The sequence below is a fragment of the Euleptes europaea genome, chromosome 19, assembly GCF_029931775.1.
Source record: "Euleptes europaea isolate rEulEur1 chromosome 19, rEulEur1.hap1, whole genome shotgun sequence".
In the NCBI taxonomy this organism is placed as follows: domain Eukaryota; kingdom Metazoa; phylum Chordata; class Lepidosauria; order Squamata; family Sphaerodactylidae; genus Euleptes; species Euleptes europaea.
This window is the reverse complement of record NC_079330.1, coordinates 9,172,750-9,193,369: the sequence shown is the minus strand read 5'-3', so window position 1 is coordinate 9,193,369 and position 20,620 is coordinate 9,172,750. Positions and strand designations below refer to the sequence as shown.

The following is a 20,620-nucleotide window of genomic DNA, read 5'->3' as shown; positions in this document are numbered from 1 at the left end:
AATAAATAAGCTGCGCAGGCCTACCTCCACCCTAATAGTCAAGAGGTATCACCAGATAAGGAGACATTTTTTTTGCCGCTGCAAATACTTCAGCACTTCGCGATGAGTGATCGTGTGTGGTGGGGTTACCTCCCTCTTCACGCTTTGGTCTCAGACATTTGGAGAGTTTCTTCTTTGTCACGGGCCTATCCTCAGCGGCCCAAGTTTAAGACAGTTCACAACTTACGGTCATTTACAGCTTACATCTCAGTAAATCCAGAAGGTGTCTGATAGAAAGGGGAAAAGATGAAGTGGGGGGAGAGAGACGCCAAGCATCTTAATCCCCCTGTTCATTCATGCTCTCTGTAATGTTCTTTCAGGCCTCTGCTGAGAATCAAGGCTTGAAATGAAGGCTGATAAATTAGTCTGGAGGGAAACAAGGCAGATTCAGCTTGTAAAAGGTCATTCCAACTTTGTTCTGGGTGAGGGTTTATCTTTACAGCAGCTGCGACGGACAATGGTCCGGACCTAAATGGCAGAAATCTTAAGCTCTGCTCGCGAAATTACTGTGCTGATAAGGCAGAATGGACTTTAGTAAGATCTAAATGGGAAAAAGGGGAGGTGGGTGTGAGATGGAAAATGTAGGTATTTTTCTAACATGATTGAACAGGGAAGACACAATAAGATGTGCAATTAAACCGAAGATTTCTTTACCCGGGCATTATCTCGAAGAGGGAAGAAACATACTGCCGGCTAATCAGATAAAAAAGGAGAAAGAAAGCCAACCTCTTCTCTTCGCAGATCCAGCAGCCTTTTCTGCAAATCCACAGGCAAGCTTACGGCGAGGCGGGGTGTAAGAACCAGACGCAATGTATGAGCGTGCCCTCTTGATCGAGCATTCACAAACACGGTTGTTACTCGTCATAACGTGCTTTTATTTGGGAGATATGGGGTTTGTTTTCAAACAGGGTTCCAGTTTTTACCAATACGGAATTTCAAGTGGGACTTCCTGAATGTTCAGAATGGGGAGTGAGTACCGCCACAAAATGGGATATTTGGGCCAATCGCAAACTTTTGGGAGGTTGTAAGCTAGGCATCCTTCTACAATGGTGGTAGGTAGCTATTTTTTCCATGGGCTCTCCCTGCAGGCACAAAAGGGATGCTTCTTGGGTTCTTCTGAAACAACTCCTGCTCCAATGAAGTGAAGGAAAGCTAGGGTTGGCTCTTTGCTTTGAGGAAGAGATCCGTTGTCAAAAGCAAATGAGTGTCTGGAAACCCATTGGTAGGCACCAAAATGGTAGGCCATGCTGGGAATCACTGATCTAAGTCATTTAGAAGGAACCCCATTTAGAAGGAAACCCCCCCCCCACAAACTAGTTTGATATGAACACATGAAGCTGCCTTATACTGAATCAGACCATTGGTCTATCAAGATCAGTACTGTCTACTCCGACTGGCAGCGGCTCTTCAGGGTCTCAGGTTGGAGGTCTTTCACATCACCTACTGCCTACTCCATTTAAATGGAGATGCCGGGGATTCAACCTGGGACCTTCTGCATACAAAGCAGATGCTCTCACACTGAGCCACAGCCCCTCCCCATGTGACAGTCCAAGTTTCTTGGGTGGATTCGATGCATACATTCCTTCCTGGGAGGTGTAGGTGTTAACTGCATCTTACGCTGGTATGTATCTTTTCCCCCAATTAAACTAAAGAAGGGGGCATTTTGATCTTGGAAATGGCTTGGGGTTGGGGGAGAGACCAACCCTTAACACATCTCCCGCTCCATGGCTGCTTTCTAGGGTAAAAAAAAAATGTCAGGACATCCAGCGATGGTGAGACTCCATTCTTATGGTTTGTTTGGATCTGTGCTCTAGCTGAAACTGCTTTGGGGAAGAGAAGTTCTCCTTATTTGAAAGGTATTTATTTCTTTACTTCATTTAAACCCCGCCTTTCTCCCCAACGGGGACGCAAAGTGGCTTACACCTTTCTCCTCTCCTCCCTTTTCTGCTCACAACAATCTGTGAGGTAGGCTAGGATGAGAGTGTGCCCAAGGTCACCCAGCAAGCTTCCATGTAGGGTTGCCAGGTCCCTCTTCGCCACCGGCAGGAGGTTTTTGGGGCGGAGCCTGAGGAGGGCAGGGTTTGGGGAGAGGAGGGTCTTCAATGCCATAGAGTTCAATGGCCAAAGCGGCCATTTTTCTCCAGGTGGTCTGATCTCTATCGGCTGTAGATCAGTTGAATTAACAGGAGATCTCCTGCTACTACCTGGCAGTTGGCAACCCTACTTCCATGGCAGAGTAGGGATTCAAACCTCGGTCTCCCAGATCCCAGTCTGACACTCTAACCACTACACCACACTAGAAGAAGACGAAGAGTTGGTTTTTATATGCCGACTTTCTCTACCACTTAAGGAAGAACCAAACCAGCTTACAATCTCCTTCCCTTCCCCTCCCCACAGCAGACACCCTGTGAGGTAGGTGGGGCTGAGAGAGCTCAAAGAGAGCTGTGACTAGCCCAAGGTCACCCAGCTGGCATTAAGTGTAGGAGTGGGGAAACCAACCCGGTTCACCAGATTAGAGTCCACCGCCCGTGTGGAGGAGTGGGGGATCAAACCCAGTTCGCCAGATTAGCGTCCACCTCTCCAAACTGCCGCTTTTAACCACTGTGCCATGCTTGGGGTTTGAAAACATCAGAGCAAGTGCACCTCCCAGCTGATGGTGAAAAACAGACCTGTGAATTAATCAGCCTTCCCATTCTGTCTCTCCAAGGACGAGGTGCTTCTCCTCTATTTACTGCTCCCACTTGAACCCTCATTTCCTCATTCATTGTGAACCAATTTAATGGTGATCAGCTCGGATCTTAATTAAGCTTAACCAGCATCCACTTCTAACCTCGGGGTCTAAAAGGGAAACCTCTTTGGCCTGTGCCTTTGTCGAGGGTCCAGGGAAAGAAAAGCAAGAAAGAGACGTTGCGTGAAGGAGACGGGATTTCCCTTGGCAAGAAAGGGTGAGCGTGAAAGCTGATTCTTAGAGAGGAGAAAACACCCTCCGCGATAAAAACATTTGTTAGGTTGGGGGGCACAGGAGGGATTAGCTTAGGGTTGCCAACCTCACGTTGGAGGCTACCTATCGACCTTTCAACCATAGAAAGACATGTTATGAGAAAGTAACTCTATTTCATGAACTTGTACCTAGTTACTTTATGATTTTGTACATAGCCACTATGTTTGTCTTTACTGTTGGTGTATTAGTTGTATAGACACGTTGTTATTCTTGGAATTTTTGTAGCATATAAAGTTTGTACTTTTGCACAGCGTTGTATGTTTCGCTCCTGTACTAAGTTCCTTATCCTTTGATATTGGTACAGTGGTGCCTTATTTCTCTCTCCAACCTCCAGGTAGTAGCAGGAGATCTTCTGCTATTACAACTGATCTCCAGCCGATAAAGATCAGTCCCCCTGGAGAAAATGGCCGCTTTGGAAATTGGACTCTATGGCTTTGAAGTCCCTCTCCTCCCCAAACCCTGCCCTCCTCAGGCTCCGACCCCAAAACCTCCCGTCGGTTGTGAAGAGGGACCTGGCAACCCTAGATCAGCTTCATCTGAGTGTCAAAAATCAAACTATCATTGTGACTATTCGAGACATTTGTGGTCAGGGAGGGTTCTTGCTGGGGTCAAGAAAGTAGTGGAAATTTTGAGGGAAATGGAAACACTTCCAATACCCTTCAGGGGCCTTCTGCAGGGTGCACAACCCAATCAAACAATCATTGAATCGCTTGGGATGATTTCATTTTGATATATTTGAAGGGAGGCTGGGATAGTTTGTTTTAAATACCCACATGGAGGGCAAGAATCGCCTTTCACAGTTAAGAGCAATCCTCATTTTAAAAAAATATTTCTGACCATATTACAATCTGCTGATAGCTACCCTGGGGGTGGGGAAGGAGAGGCTATTTTTCAAATGCTGTGGTCATGAACAAGCTATTCTTGGTGTGTGTGCCCCCCCACCCCCGTCTCAGAAAAAAAAGTTTTTAATAGGGATGATAAAATACGGGTTCAGAGACCGGGATTCATGGATACCTCTCCAAGACGAAAAGAAAACATTTATTTCCTATTTCTGCTTGTGAATCAGAGCGTTCTATTTTAAGGAAAATGCCCTCTGCCGGATTACTGATGAGTTATTACCCCTTAAGGAAATAGAGAAATATCACAGAGGTATTCTTAGTCATTCTTTCACTGGGTGTGCATGCATGCGTCTCTCCCTGTCTCTCTCTTTTCTCCCCAATTCCTTATATACCCATGTTGGCATGCCATTCCGAACATAGCGTTGGACTTCTTGGCTTGCTGGGGCTAAAAACGACCTCTTCGCCTGGTCCCCTGACGTCATCGCGCTGGTAAAACACCAGAGAATAAGACAGCAGGAAATACTTTTGCTTTCAACAAGTTGGATGATGCTGCATATCCTTATCTAGAGTTAAAACCTCGTGGAGCCCAGCTTTGGAATGAGAAAGGGGGGAAGCCGTCGCCGACTATAGAAGGATTTTTAGTAAATTAATAAATAACATTACAAGGCCTGCTCTTGAAATAGATTGCATTCCACATAGATCTTTGCCAATGTCATTTCTGAATGGCGTAGGGTTGCCAACTCCAGTATGGGAAATTCCTGGAGATATGTTGGTGAAGCCTGGGGAAGGTGGGGTTAGGGAAGGGGAGGGACTTCAGTGGGCTATAATGCCATAAAGGTGACCCTCCAAAGCAGTCATTTTCTCCAGGGGAGCTGAGCGGTGTTGTCTGGAGCTCACTTTCAATGCTGGGAGATCCCCAGGCCTCAGTTGGAGATTGGGAAACCTTACAAATAAAATGGTAGACAAATATAAGAGAAGAATAACACACCCAGGCTCTCACAGCATAGGATCCAATGTAGTCGTAGTCGTAGTCGTAGTAGTAGTAGTAGTAGTAGAAGAAGAACAAGAAGAGGAGGAGGAAGAGGAGGAGGAGGAGGAGGAGTTGATTTTTATACCCTGATTTTCTCTCCCTTTAAGGAGACTCAAACCGGCTTACAATCGCCTGCCCTTCCTCTCCCCACAACCTTGTGAGGTACATGAGGACAAGGTCACCCAGCAGACTTCATGTGGAGGAGTGGGGGAACCAGCCCAGTTATTTCTAAGTACACCCAATGAAGTAAAGGGGGAGGGAGGGGGGCAGACCGAACGCAAGATAATTTTTTTTCTGGCTAAGTGAAATAGAAATCAAGTGGCACGTTAAAGCATAGGCTTTCTTGTGTCGGCTCTCGCTTCATCAGATATACATGGAGTGGGAAACTATTTTACAGAACAGGGATTTAACCAAAATCACAAAAGAGGGAAGAGGAGGAGTTATAGTAGAGAGAGACCTGCTGTAAGTCATTCAGATGTGAGTCCCTGCGAAAGGGGCTGCCACAGATGCAGTTAACTCAAATTTACAAAATGTCTCTGGAATTACACCTCCTTTGGAGGTGGATCAGATAGATCTCAGATCAGAGAGCTCGTAGCTGACAAAAATGGTCGTATGCTGTTGCTGACAGCCTAGTGCTGCGAGAGACCCCTCCATGCTGGACAATATTTTGGAACTTCCTTGGGAAGGAAGGGAGTTCACCTTTGCCCAAAACGTGGGGGAGGGGCTTATGCAAATGTTCCTTCTGAAAAGGTAGAGGCTAATGAACAGTTTCCCTAGGATCATGGGTGCATTGCACACTGCGGTTTTGAGGTGGCGAGGGAGGGTTACGTGTGGAATGCCACAGGGTCTCTGGGCTGGGATGCCAGCCAGAAGGAAACTTCCCTTTGGTTTGCCCTGGGGTTAGGGTTGCCAACTTCCAGGCACTAGCTGGAGATCTCCTGCTATTACAACTGATCTCCAGCTGATAGGGATCATTTTGCCTGGAGAAAATGTCCGCTTTGGCCATTGGACTCTAGCATTGAAATCCCTCCCCTCCCCAAACCCTGCCCTCCTCTGGCTCCACCCCAAAACCTTCCCGCCAATGGCTGAGAGGGACCTGTCAACTTTACCTGGGGTGAGGTTTGCCACTCTCATAAATATATATTTACAGGTTTTGGATTTTCCCAAAAGGGCCAGATTATTATTATTATTTTAAAAGAAAAAGCTCTATTACTAGCTCAAAGAAATAAGAATTCTGGTAGTGATTTTCCATACTGTTAATCCTGTTAACCCACAGATACCAATGAGCCCAAAGAGCGTAGAACATAAGAGCATAAGAACATAAGAAAGGCCCTGCTGGATCAGAACAAGGCCCATCAAGTCTAGCAGTCTGTTCACACAGTGGCCAACCAGGTGCCTCTAGGAAGCCCACAAGCAAGACGACTGCAGCAGCACCATCCTGCCTGTGTTCCACAGCACCCAAAATAATAGGCATACTCCTCTGATCCTGGAGATAATAGGTATGCATTATGACTAGTATCCATTCTAACAGCCTCTCCTCCATGAATATGTCCACTTCCTTCTTAAAGCCCTCCAAGCTGGCAGCCATCACCACATTCTGGGGCAGGGAGTTCCACAATTTAACTATGGGTTGTGTGAAAAAATACTTCCTTTTATCTGTTTTGAATCTCTCACCCTCCAGCTTTAGCAGATGACCCCATGTTCTAGTATTATGGGAGGGGGAGAAAAACTTCTTCCTGTCCACTCTCTCCAAACCATGCATAATTTTATAGACCTCTATCATATCTCCCCTCAGCCACCTTCTTTCCAAGCTAAACAGCCCTAAGCGTCTTAACCGCTCCCATTAGGACAGTTGCTCTAGTCCCCTAATCATTTTGGTTGCTCTTTTCTGCACCTTCTCAAGCTCTGTAATATCCTTTTTTAGGTGTGGTGACCAGAACTGTACACAGTATTCCAAGTGTGGTCTCACCATAGATTTGTACAAGGGCAGTATGATACCAGCAGTTTTATTCTCTATTCCTCGTCTAATTATGGCCAGCATGGAATTTGCCTTTTTTACAGTGGCCGCACACTGGGTTGACATCTTCATGGAGCTATCCACTACCACCCCAAGATCCCTTTCTTGGTCTGTCGCTGCCAGCACAGATCCCATCAGTATATATGTGAAGTTGGGATTTTTTGCCCCAATATGCATCACTTTACACTTACTCACATTGAATCTCATTTGCCATTTTAATGCCCATTCTTCCAGTATGCAGAGATCCTTCTGGAGCTCTTCACAGTCCAATTTTGTTTTAACCACCCTAAATAATTTGGTGTCATCTGCAAACTTGGCTACTTCACTGTTTAACCCCAACTCCAGGTCATTGATGAACAGGTTGAAAAGCACTGGTCCCAACACACATCCCTGAGGCACCCCACTGCTCACATCCAGCCATTGTGAGAGCTGACCATTGATTCCTACTCTCTGCTTCCTTTTTTTCAGCCAGCTCTCAATCCATAAGAGGACTTGTCCTCTTATCCCATGACTATGAAGTTTGCTTAGCAGTCTTTGGTGGGGGCTTTGTCAAAAGCTTTTTGGAAATCCAAATACACAATATCCACAGGTTCATTCCTGTCCACATGCTTACTGATGCTTTCAAAAAACTCTAATAGGTTAGTGAGACAGGACCTACCCTTACAGAAGCCATGTTGGGTTTTGCCCAGCAGACCTTGCCCTTCTAAATGCTTGACAATTCTATCTTTAATAATGCTTTCCACTAATTTACCCGGAACAGACGTTAAGCTAACTGGCCTGTAATTTCCTGGGTCCCCCCCTTGGAACCTTTTTTATAAATGGGTGTTACATTGGCCATTCTCCATTCTCTGGTACAGAGGCTGATCGAAGGGACATATTACATATCTTTGTTAGAAGTTCAGCAATTTCCCATTTGAGTTCTTGAAGAACTCTAGGATGAATACCGTCTGGTCCCTGTGACTTGTTAGTTTGCAGTTTGTCTAGACATTCTAGGACTTCCTGCCTTGTTACCACTATTTGCCTCAGTTCCTCATTTTCCCCTCTCCAAAATCTCTGTTCAGGAGAAGGAATCTGCCCTGTATCTTCAACAGTGAAGACAGATGAGAGGAATTCATTTAGTTTTTCAGCAATCGCCTTATCCTCCCTTAGAGTTCCTTTACTCCCATTGTCATCCAATGGTCCAACCGCTTCCCTAGCTGGTTTCCTACTAGGACACAATCCTTTGCAGAACTGCATCCCTGTCTCTTATGCATCCCTTTTGCATTTTTAAGCCCCTCCAGGATTCTACCGTTAATCTCTCTCTCTCCCAGCAATGGCATTTCCCAGCCCACTCTTCATTAGCAAAATAAACAGCTGTATGATTTATGTCATTATTTACTCAACGAATGATCCAAGATGATTGTGCATGCTTGCGTGTGGGGGGAAATTCCCCCCCTCTCTTTAGGTTTTGTTTTCAAATGTCCCAAGGGTAATAAAGGGAAAACACAGTGTGATTTATCACGGGGTGCCATGACTTGGATGTTTTGGGTCAGAAAGCAAGGGAGTCAATAGACTCCAGAAGGCAGGGTGTTTAGAAACGTAATCCCATCCCACTGAATAACAGTGCAATCCACTGTAAGAGAGGGTTCCCCCCCACACACATACACATTTAGGACTATACTTCCATTACAAAGGACAGATGGAACAGCATAGGAAAAGCAATGGTTTCGTAACTCATTTCCAGGAAAGCATTAAATAACACTCATATGAACATATGAAGCTGCTTTATACTGAATCAGACCCTTGGTCCATCAAAGTCAGTATTGTCTACTCAGACTGGCAGTGGCTCTCCAGGGTCTCAGGCAAGGGTCTTTCACATCACCTACTTGCCTCGTCCCTTTAACTGGAGATGCTGTGGATTGAACCTGGGACCTTCTGCATGCCAAGCAGATGCTCTACCACTGAGCAACAGCCCCTCTTTCCCCTCCCCACAGTATCTCCTTCCCTTCCCCACAACAGGCACCTTGTGAGGTAGGTGGGGCTGAGAGAGCTCTAAGAGAACTATGACTGGCCCAAGGTCACCCAGCAGGCTTCATGCAATCAAGTCACAGCTGACCTCTGGCAACTATGTAGAACTTTCAAGGCAAGAGACATTCAGTCCCTTTAACTGGAGATGCTGAGGATTGAACCTGGGACCTTCTGCATGCCAAGCAGATGCTCTACCACTGTGCCACACCCCCTCCCCTCATATGTAACATCCCACCAATGTCATTTTATTTACAGTTCAAAGCAGCTTCAGAAGGGAAAGCAAAGGAGCTGCTCGCAGAAGGACCCAGGTTCAGTCACTGGCAATTCGATCTAAAAGAATCTCAGGTGACTGGACCACGATGTTAGGAAGGTCACAGTGTAGGCAGCAGTGGGACAGACATGTGGAGCAGTGCTCTGACTTGAACACAAAGCCACCTTAAAAAAAATCAGATCCCCTACTTCAACCTTAGAACATAAGAACATAACATAAGAAAAGCCATGCTAACTCAGACCAAAGCCCATCACTTCCAGCAGTCTGTTCACACGGCAACCAACCTTCCTTGCAATGGAGGCTGGGATCCACCCCTGACATGAGGCTTAAGGTCCAACCTAGGATTGCCAACCTCCAGGTGGTGGTTGGAGATTTCTTGCTATTACAACTGATCTTCAGGTAACAGAGACTAGTTCCCCTGGAGAAAATGACCGTTTTGGCAATTGGACTCTATGGCATTGAAGTCTCTCCCCTACCCAAACCCTCCCCTCCTCAGGCTCCGTCCACAAAATCTCCAAGTATTTCCTAACCTGGAGCTGGCAACAGAAGAAGAAGAAGAAGAAGAAGAAGAAGAAGAAGAAGAAGAAGAAGAAGAAGAAGAAGAAGAAGAAGAGTTGGTTTTTATATGCCGACTTTCTCTACTTAAGGGAGAATCAAACCGGCTTACGATCACCTTCCCCTCCCCGCCCCACAACAGACACCCTGTAAGGTAGGTGGGGCTGAGAGAGCTCTAAGAGAATTGTGACTAGCCCAAGGTCCCCCAGCTGGCTTCATGTGTAGGAGTGGGGAAACCAACTCAGTTCACCAAATTAGCGTCTGCTGCTCATGTGGAGGAGTGGGGAATCGAACCCGTTTCTCCAGATCATAGTCCACCGCTCCAAACCACTGCTCTTAACCACTACACCACGCTGGCTCTCGTAGCATGTAAGAAGTGAATATTTCCAGTAATAATCTCCCCCCCCCCCACCCGGATGACATTCTACCTCTTTCGGTAAGCTCCCAGTTTCCACTTGACAGTCTGAACTGATGAGTACTGTGTGCAACTCTGGTAATGATTGTTGAAAGTTTCTTATGGGAGACTTAGAAAATAGAAGCTGGAACGAAGGAGAAGGGATTCAGAACAAAGCCAGAAGAAACAGATGACGTTTATCTGAAGTCACAAGAAAAGGGGTCAGAATCGTTTGAAGATTTTCAACTCGGAGACAAATATTTGTTGATTTCTGAAGTTTTTGTCAGGTGAGGAAACAAATGAGCTTTGAAGAAATGCGAGGGGCACAATGGAGAGAAAAGGTTCCCTCTTGTACACTGTAAAATAATTAATAGTATCGCTAAGTCAACAGCATATACGGAAGATAATAGAAAAGGCCTAGAGAAAGCTTGGCATCTCGCAAATAAAAGGAGATACGCAACATTACTTGAAATGTGAAAGTAAATAAAGCCTTATATCAGAAGAACGTAAGAAGGACAAAGTTTGCCCCAAGGTTGGATGGAATGTAATACTGTAGCTCGCTTCCGTGGAACTTCCAGGGTTTATGCCTCCACCCTAGCAATGAAAACAGAATTTCTCAAGGTATCAGACACCGTACAGCTCTCTGCCCCCTTGACATCCTAGAATCACAAGAGATATAATAACTATCTAAGAGCGAAAACGCACGGTCGCTTTAGCCTCCTTTATTCCCTGTTTCAGCCAGGATCGAACGCATGTTCGGCGAAACGCATGCGTTCGATCCTGGCTGAATCCTGGTTGAAACAAGGAATAAAGGAAGCTAAAGTGACCATGCGTTTTTGCCCTAAATGTGCTATACGTGCCTTTAAAAGTCACCACTTTTCAGTCAATCTCCCTTCTCCACACACACACACACATACACAACTGATGTGTAACGATCCTTGAGGAATGTTTTTCTTCGTTCCACAAGGTGTTTCCATGGAGCTCATAAAAGGATATTTAATGTGTGCGAATTCAAGGCCTCTTCATATCCACGCCCTCCTTGGAATGGTCCAATATTTCCAAGACTAAATGAGGAGGTGGGAAGGAGAGACATTTCCGCACACAACTTTGGAAAGAGCTACTAATCAAACATTCCGAAAGTTATGAGATTCAGGAGAGAAGCATCTGAAGGCAAGAAGAACTTCTGAGGCATCTTTGTTAAACATAGTGGAAAGGCCCAGATGAGAGATCTGGCCAAAGTTCCTTTTTCCATCCATCTTTGAAAAAAAAAAAGATGTTTCAATTGGTTTATCACACTAATTCCTGCATTCGATCAAGAAGAAGAAGAGGAAGAGTGGGTTTTTATATGCCGACTTTCTCTACGACTTAAGGAAGAATCAACCCGGCTTACAATCACCTTCCCTTCCCCTCCCCGCAACAGACACCCTGTGAGGTAGGTGAGGCTGAGAGAGTGTGACTAGCCCAAGGTCACCCAGCTGGCTTCATGTGTAGGAGTGCGGAAACAAATCCAGTTCACCAGATTAGTGTTCACCGCTCATGTGGAGCAGTGGGGAATTAAAGCTGGTTCTCCAGATCAGACTCCACTGTTCCAAACCACTGCTCTTAACCATTACACGACGCTGGCTCTCAACCATTCACTCAGGGCCAATGTACAAAGTTGCCCTGCTTTTGATGGAGTTTTCATGGGGTGGGAGGGTCTCTGATCCTGTTGCTTCCTCTCTGATGGTGAAAGAATAGCTTGAGTGGGATGCTGTGAGCAGAAGCTGCAACCCATCGGCATTCTCTGCTCCTCAACGTCACTTCGGGGGAATCCCAGAAGTGATGTAGGGTAACTCTAGGAACCCCCAGATACTCTGTGGTTTTACCATAGAGTTCCCAGTGATTCCTAGAACTAGAAGAAGAGTTGGTTTTTATATGCCGACTTTCTCTACCACTTAAGGAAGAATCAAACCAGCTTAAGGGAGGGGCCGTGGCTCAGTGGTAGAGCATCTGCTTGGCATGCAGAAGGTCCCAGGTTCAATCCCCGGCATCTCCAGTTAAAGGGACTAGGCAAGTAGGTGATGTGAAAGACCTCAGCCTGAGACCCTGGAGAGCCACTGCCAGCCTGAGTAGACAATACTGACTTTGATGGACCAAGGGTCTGATTCAGTATAAAGCAGCTTCATGTGTACAATCACCTTCCCTTCCCCTCCCCACAACAGACACCCTGTGAGGTAGGTGGAGCTGAGAGAGCTGTGACTAGCCCAAGGTCACCCAGCTAGCTTCGTATGTGGCAATGGGGAAACCAACCTGGTTCACCAGATTAGCATCCACCGCTCATGTGGAGGAGTGGGGAATCAAACCCTGTTCTCCAGATTAGAGTCCACCACTCCAAACCACCGTTCTTAACCACTACACCACACTGGCTACCCAATGTAACTTCTGGGTCCCCCCCTCCCGAAGTGGAGTAGCAGTACAGAGGATGTCATGCCCCCCACATCCCCACCCACAACCCTCCTGCTGATTGCCAGGCACTAGATGGCAGCCTTATTGCTACAAATAGCAATAATTGTAGTAGTAGAATAATAGCACTTTAACAATCAGTAATGCTTCTGGTAAAAAGAGCCCAGTGATGCAGAGTGGTAAGCTGCAGAACTGCAGTCAAAAGCTCTGCTCACGACCTGAGTTCGATCCCGCCGGGAGTCAATTTCAGGTAGCCGGCTCAAGGCTGACTCAGCCTTCCATCCTTCCGAGGTCGGTAAAATGAGGACCCAGCTTGCTGGGGGTAAAGCGTAGATGACTGGGGAAGGCAATGGCAAACAACCCCGTAAACATAGTCTGCCTAGTAAACATTGGGATGTGACGTCACCCCATGGGTCAGGAATGACCCGGTGCTTGCACAGGGGACTTTTACCTCTAATGCTTCTGGTAATACCAGTAGCAATTGTGGTAGAACTGCTACTCATATGAATACCAACTGCAGTAGCCCATAGGGGATTGAGTGAATGGGGATATAGTCAGGGTGTGAGGAATCGTGGAAGGATTCCTGGGAACATAAGAATTGCTTTGCTAGACCAGAGCGAGAGCCATCTAGTCCAGCGTTCTGTTTCCATAAGAGGCCAGCCAGATGCCTCTGGAAGCTTCCAAAATAAACCTTTTTTTTCTGCATCACATCCAGGATATGAAAACAAACTCAAGCCACTGACGCTTCAGCCTACAATAAATCAATTAGATATTTAAAGCACCACAGGGCTCTCTGCTTTTTGTACCACTGCTGACTAGCATGGTTACTGTCCAGGAATCTGTGTCTATGGAGGGCACCATGTTTAGAATAAAAAGCTGAGCTTCCCAGCTCTTTCAGAATGAGCGCTACTGACCATCGAGTGGGGAAAGGGTATTTTTAAAGTGGCAGCCAGGAACTTAAGTATGATCAACTGAACAAGCCATCCTTGTTTCAGAATGGAAAATACAGGGATTCTCCATTCACATACTTTAAAGATTCCTTAAACTAAAATCATAGAGTTGGTAGGGACCACAAGGGTCATCTAGTTCAACCCCCTGCACAATGCAGGAAATTTCCAACTACCTCCCCCCACCCCTTGAATATGATTCCTTTAAACTAGGATGTTTTGCTACCTTTTTTGTGTGTCTTGTTTTGTCAAGTAGTTAGCATTACAAATAGAAATGGGGCTGTGCTCCTTACAGGAGGGAAGGCAGACTGGTGTATCCTGATCTTGGCAGATCTCAGAAGCTAAGCAGGGCGGACGCTTGGAAGGGAGACCTCCAAGGAAGACGCTGCAGAGGAAGGCCTTGGCAAACCACCTCTGCTTCTCACTTGCCTTGAAAGTCCTTTGCTGGGGTCACCATAGGTCAGTTGCGACTTGAAGACACGTACATATGCAATATTTTAAGTTAAAAACATTTTAAAAATTATATACCTGTGTCTCTCCAGTGTTCTAAATTGCATCACAAATACTGTGGGCATTCCATTCTTGCATTGCTGCCTGGGTAGGGTTGCCAACTTCCAGGTACTAGCTGGAGATCTCCTGCTATTACAGCTGACTTCCAGCCGATAGAGATCAGTTCCCCTGGAGAAAATGGCCGCTTTGGCCATTGGACTCTATGGCATTGAAGTCCATCCCCTCCCCAAACCCCACCCTTCTCAGGCTCCATCCCAAAAACCTCCTGCCAGTGGGGAAGAGGGACCTGGCAACCCTACATCTGGGAACCACAGCTTGAGTGATCCAGTAAGTTCCGAGCCCAAATTAACAGCGATCTAACCAGGATACCTTTGAGAAATTGCATATGCAAGCCCTGCAAGCCAGTCAATTATCAGTTCGGACCGACAGCGGCTGCCTATACAGCCACCATGCTGAATGCTGCCACAGCACAGATGCAAATCTACTCTCAACGCTGTCCGTATTAAATTGCAGACAACTCAACAGGACCGTATGAGGTGCTTGACTCAAGGGCCAACAGGCATGGCGAGCACCGCAAGTCCAATTCTCGAGAACCTTATTTGCAAGATCAGGTTCTGCCTGCTGCAAAAGCCTTCCCTACGGCTTCAGCCTAACCAAACGCAACCTGTCCAGCTTCTACGTCATGTGTTTGCCTTGAATTTCACCCAGAACAGGAAACGAAAACACCAGCAGTTCACTTTATTGCTCGACTGAGACCCAAAAAAGAGTGTGTGTGTGTGTTTAAGAGCACAAGAAAAATATTCCTAGAAAGTGTGCCTCTTCCATAGTGGCTGCTTTTCTCTTAAAATCCAGGACAATTGTCCACACAACATATTTTTTGTGGGGGGGAGATAGGATTTCAGGTCATGGGCTACAGCAGTTTCACAGAAGGTTCAATAAACTAAAAGAGGGCTCTTTTTAAAGTGGATACAAAAATATTTGCATTGGGCACTGAAACTATAATCAAAGCTGTGTGCACTCTGCCTTACATTTTTAAAATAATAATAATTCGGTGCCAAGAAAATTCAAATGCAGTGATCTGAATATGGAAAATTGAGCCGATCCGTCTTTGTTTACTTACTTGGTCTTTAGATTCCCTTCAGTTTCTCTCTAGCGTCTAGTGTCTGACTGGGGAGATTTGGGTTCAAATCCCGACTCAGCTATGAAGCTCACTGTTGTCCTTTCGGTAGTGGCGCTCTCTCACATTTCCCAGAGGTACCACCTATGCAATCCACTTTCAATGTACTTTGCAACTGGATTTTACTGCGTGAAACTCAAAGGCCGTTCATGCTTGGTAATTAGCAGTGCATTCCAGGCTGAAGCGCCCCGCATTTTTTTTTTAATTTCTTCACGCTGAACAGCATACCTGCTTCACATTTCTTAAGAGCCCCTTTAACGCGACCTTTTGTATTTGCTCCGCCCCCGCCTCTAAGCATTTACTGAAGGAAGCAAGCAGAATCCCAGCTGCAGCTTAGCTATGCAAACGACTATTGCTAATTGCTATGCAAATGAAGGAACGAAGGAGCAGGTGAGTGTGTGTGTGTGGGGGGGTGGAATTTGTTTGACTTTCTCCTCCTGCATCGGGACCGTGAATAGTCATTTTAAAGGTCGGATTTAAAAAATCAGAATTGAGCGAGGAGCAGAATCGACCCTGCATAAATAGCCAAAATCTGCTCGGATACAATCGCTAAAGTGCATTGAAAGTGAATTGAAAGTGCATTATTTAGCATGTGTGAAAGCCCTCGCTGAAGGGCAGATAGCAGCACCTCTCAGATCCTTTAGTCCTGCCCCCACCCCCGGTCCTCTGAGATACAGGTAGGGTGTGTACACTTGCATGCACACACGCACAATGACTGTGACAGGAGCAGATGCAACGGAAAAAGTTGAGGCATAGCAGTGCTTTAATTAAAGAACATTAGAGGAAATCTTGTCTAGAGCCCTCCAAATCCAGTCTGAAGCTAATACTGCAAAAAGAGGTCCCTGAAACCTCCTTCTGGTTAGAGAGGTGCGTGAGTTTTGTAACGTCAAGTTGCTTCTGACTTATGCCAAACCTATGAATTCATGACCTCCAAAACCTCCTATCATTCACAGCTTTGCCGAGATCTTGCAAACTGAAGGCCATGGCTTCCCTTATTGTGTTAGTCCATCTTATGCTGGGTCTTCCTCTTTTCCTAATGCCTTCAGAGAAGTAGGGACCATAAAACAGTAGCAGGAGTGACAAACAGAGCGGAACAGAAATCGTAATCGAGAAGACGTGAAATTTGCAACGCTGTTTCTTCCCTTCCCCCAATCCCACCGAACATTCGCATGCATCTTTCCATTCTCGTGCATCTTGGCCAACCAATCGCCCTACTCAAGAAATCTTACCTCCCACCCAAAGTTTGCTTCCTTCAACGTCGTCCTCGGAGAGGTCGCGTAAGGCCCAAATCTTTCCCCAATTTCAATCTTCTTTTTGGTCCAGATGCCCAGTCCTGCGCCCGGAATGGAGGACTCCCTCAGTTCAAAGTCGGGCGGGATCGGAATGTCGTCGGGGATGTAGACCGGCGCTTCGTAAGGCGAGCCTTCTTTGGGGTTGAAGTCCTCGCCCGTGGGGAAAGGGGATGGAGGTCCCACAGGGATGGGAGACATGATGCTGTCTTCCATCTCCTCCTCCGCACTCTCGCCTGCCAGGAGGTCTGCCTCAGTTTCATACATATTATTCACAATCTCGTTGTCACCTTTGGAGAAGAAGAGGCAGATTGAAAGGATGTGTAAGAAAAACATGTGAAGCTGCCTTGGCTTAAGACAACCCATTGGTCTATCTAACCCAGTACTGTCACTCACTGGGACAAGAAGGTCTTTCCCAGTAACAATCTCTTTGAGACCCTTTAACTGGAAATGCTGGGGATGGAACCTAGGACCTTCTGCATGCCAAGCAGATGCTCTACCACTGATCAACAACCTTAGTAAGATCACTGGTCTAGGACCAGGGTTGCCAACTCCACATTAGGAAGTTCCTGGAGATTTACGGGTGGACCCTGGAGATGGCAGGGTTCAGGGAGGGACCTCAGTGGGATATAATGCCCTAGAGTCCACCCTCCAAAGCAGCCATTTTCTCTTAGGTCATTTATGCAGGGGTATTTAGCTCGTGATCCCTGCTGGACTGCTTCGAGGCTTCCTTTGGATTATTCATGATTTTATCAGCCTTTAGAAGTCACTTCGCACCCGCCTCTTTCAGTCCCTTTAAGAGCTGACCTGCCCCCTCCAAGTAAACTGCAACAAGGCTGCAATTTCAGGGGGAGGGACTCAGCAGCTCCGTGATTCACTGGGGATGCATAATTAATCACAAGGTACTCCTGGAATTTCTTGGGTGGGGGGAAGCCCTCATGCATATGACGTTTGAGAATTTGGATCAGAAAACTGTGCAGCAAACCAAACACAAACTTCCTCGGCATAAATGGCCTTAAGGAACTGGCCTCTGTCATCTGGAGATCACTTGTAATCCCTGGAGATCTTCAACCCCCACTTGGACATTGACAACCTTATCTAGGACCTCTAGGGTTGCCAACTGATAGTCTCCAGCTGATAGAGATCAGTTCATCTGGAGAAAATAGCCACTTTGGCCATTGGACTCTATGGCATTGAAGCCCCTCCCCTCTCCAAACCCCGCCCTCCTCAGGCTCCGCCCCAAAAACCTCCCACCAGTGGCAAACAGGGACCTGGCAACACTAAGGACCTCTGTTGAAAGCTATTTTGCAGGTCCAGGCATGGGAGCAGCGAGGCAGGCCTCCACCAGTTAGAGTAGGCAATGCTGAACAAGACAGACCAATCGCCTGACTCTACATAAAGCAATTTTGTGTGTTAATGGGAGAGGGCCTATAGTTAAAGGTTTACAGCATCTGCTGTTCCTGCAGAAAGCCCCAAATTTGGTCCCTGGCATCTCAAAAGATCTCAGGTTGGTAGGTGGTGGAGAGACCTTTCTCTGCCTGATACTCAAGACAGGGTTCTCAGATTTCGAATACCAGCCTCTCAAGTTAAAGAACCTCAGCACTGGGAAGGACATTCCTCTGCCCAAGAACCTAGGGAACCACTGCCAGTCAGAAGCAGACCACAAGGAGCTAAGATGAGCCAATGGCACAACCTCATTATCTCATACTCTGTTTCCCCACTTTTACAGATACCCATACGGTAGGGTTGCCAAAATCCAGGTGGGGCCTGGAGATCTCCCAGAATTACAGCTGACCTCCAGATGACAGACATCCCTGGAGAAAATGGCTGCTTTAGAGGGTGGACTCTAGGGCATTAAACCCCACTGGGGTCCCTCTAGGGTTGCCCAGCCTCTAGGTACTAGCTGGAGATCTCCTGATGTTACAACTGGTCCCCAGCCGATAGAAATCAGTTCACCTGGAGAAAATGGCTGCTTTGGCAATGGGACTCTAGGGCATTGAAGTCCTTCCCCTCCCCAAACCCCACCCTCCTCAGGCTCCACCCCAAAAACCTCCCACCGGTGGTGAAGAGGAACCTGGCAACCCTAAGTCCCTCCCCTACTCAAATCCCACCCTCCCTACGCTCTATCCCCAAATCGCCAGAAGCTTCCCAACCTGGACTTGGCAACCCTACATGGTGAAAGGATTGCAATGCCTTGTCCAGAGTTATAGACATAAGGTGGCGTGCGGCTTCCTGGAATATAATCGCGTGCCCCGTGGCGAGAGTTTGGCTCAGACTGACATTCAAAGCTGAGACCTGGATTGGGTTCAGTGGGTTGCTCAAAGGAGGTAAGCAGCCAACCTGCTGTTCAAAGTCAGCCTTCCGTTTTATACGCAGCCTGGCAAACCCCAGAGAATGGTTTCTCCTTGAACACGACACCGTCCCCGCTTGGGGTGACTGCTCTCCGAACAGCAATGCATCGCGCGCAACGCAGAAGCCGCAAACCTTTTTTTAAAAATTCTCCCCCTCGCACCTCTCCTTTAGCACAGATATTATTTATAAAGCCTCCACACAGAAAGAACGCGGCCCGTGATTAACGCAGGGGCCACGGCCTGGTGGTGGAAATGTTTTGCGCGGTGGACGGGTTCCCAAAAAAGAGATTCGTAATCCGCTTAGAATCAGAACCCCTTCAGGAACTACTTCAAGCCTGTTCTCTCGCACACACACAAAAAGATAAAGGCCCAAACGTTTAAAAGTCATGTGGCTAAAACACTTATTTAATTTAGGAGCATTCAGAAGAGTAATTATTAGCCAGCGAGTGGGAGGGGGTGCCTTTCTTCCCCTTCCACTGGTGTGTGCTTCCAGTTCACAAAAGCCACAGCCGAAGCACAGCTGTTTCCTCCATGCAGTAAAGTTCTTATGTTGCTCGAGAGCAAAACAAAAAACAAAAAAAAACCACCACCCCCAGAAAACATTTAAATGGGACATGAGCAGAACAAAGGTAAAATTCTAAGTGGGAACAATTAGCCGCGTTAGTTAGAGCTGGTGACCACAGCGAGTTACCAACAGCGTGTCGAATCGAGGGGGATGCTTAGCACCCTTGACTGTCACTGAGCATAAAGATGCTCGGCGCGTCACAGGATTGAACCTTGTTTTGGGTTCTCTATTGTTACCTAACACACACAGAGGCACACACACACACACACACACACACACACACACACTAAATACCCTTAATCTAGCAAAGCTGTTTTTCCAGAACAATTAGGAAATTAGCGTGATTCTTTTAGCAAGCTGCAAATTACTACACTTAACTGGATGGCAAAGAAAATGCCATTATACAAACACTCCTCGGTTAAAGCCAGTCTGGGCTCACTCTCTCTTTCTCTCTCTCCCTCTTTGGCAAAATGCACAGAAAGAAAAATTAGCAACCTGTTCAATAAGGTTCAGAAGACTGCAGGGTTTTATTTTTAAAATGCTGGTTCTAACTTTTAAAGCCATGAATAATTCCTCCACCCATATAGACCCATCTGCACACTGATGTTATTGCTGAAGGTCTATTTCCATGCGCCCCGACCAGAGGAAACACAGTGGGTGACCAGGAGGGGGAGGATCTTCTGAGAAGTGTGAAGCTTTGTTACTCTTTCCCAAGTGAGGTACCATTTTCTGGCCACGACTCCTGCAGCCAGCGAGAGAAGGATGGTGTTTTTTAAAAAGCTATTGGCAACAGCATGACATCACTTCTGGTGAAAATTCAGAAGTGACCTCAGTTCTCTCTAGGAATTGCCAGAAACTCTATGGTTTTACACTAGGTTTTACCATAGAGCTTCAGCAATTCTTAGAGAGGCATGATGTCACTTCCAGATTTCCCCATCACCGACAGTTACCTCCATGTTCCTGTCCCTCCATCTCCTGTAAGTTGCTAGGTTGTGCAAATGTACAATTTGGTACATCTAATTAAACGGGGGGAGGGGGAGATCGTCCCCAGTTGTACCTTTGCCCGCCGACCCTCAGCTGGTCGACGGGCAGCCAGGTGGATTGGTGGGAGTTTGCCCCTCACCACCGGGCACATGGCAACCCTAATGTGGGGGGAGAGGAAGGGAAGGAGCTTAAGGAGCTTTGA

The 20,620-nt window shown here is 46.8% G+C and overlaps 1 protein-coding gene across 3 annotated transcripts in view; it reads right to left on the bottom strand.

Annotated features, from left to right (window-relative positions):
• The window catches only part of PRDM16 (PR/SET domain 16), a 410,575-nt gene that overhangs the window by 231,730 nt on the left and 158,225 nt on the right, over positions 1 to 20,620 (bottom strand). For all 3 annotated transcript variants that reach the window (XM_056865303.1, XM_056865304.1, XM_056865305.1), the window contains exon 2: positions 16,459 to 16,808. In XM_056865303.1, coding sequence (XP_056721281.1) covers positions 16,459 to 16,808 — 350 coding nt within the window. The remainder of the gene's footprint in view (positions 1 to 16,458; positions 16,809 to 20,620) is intronic.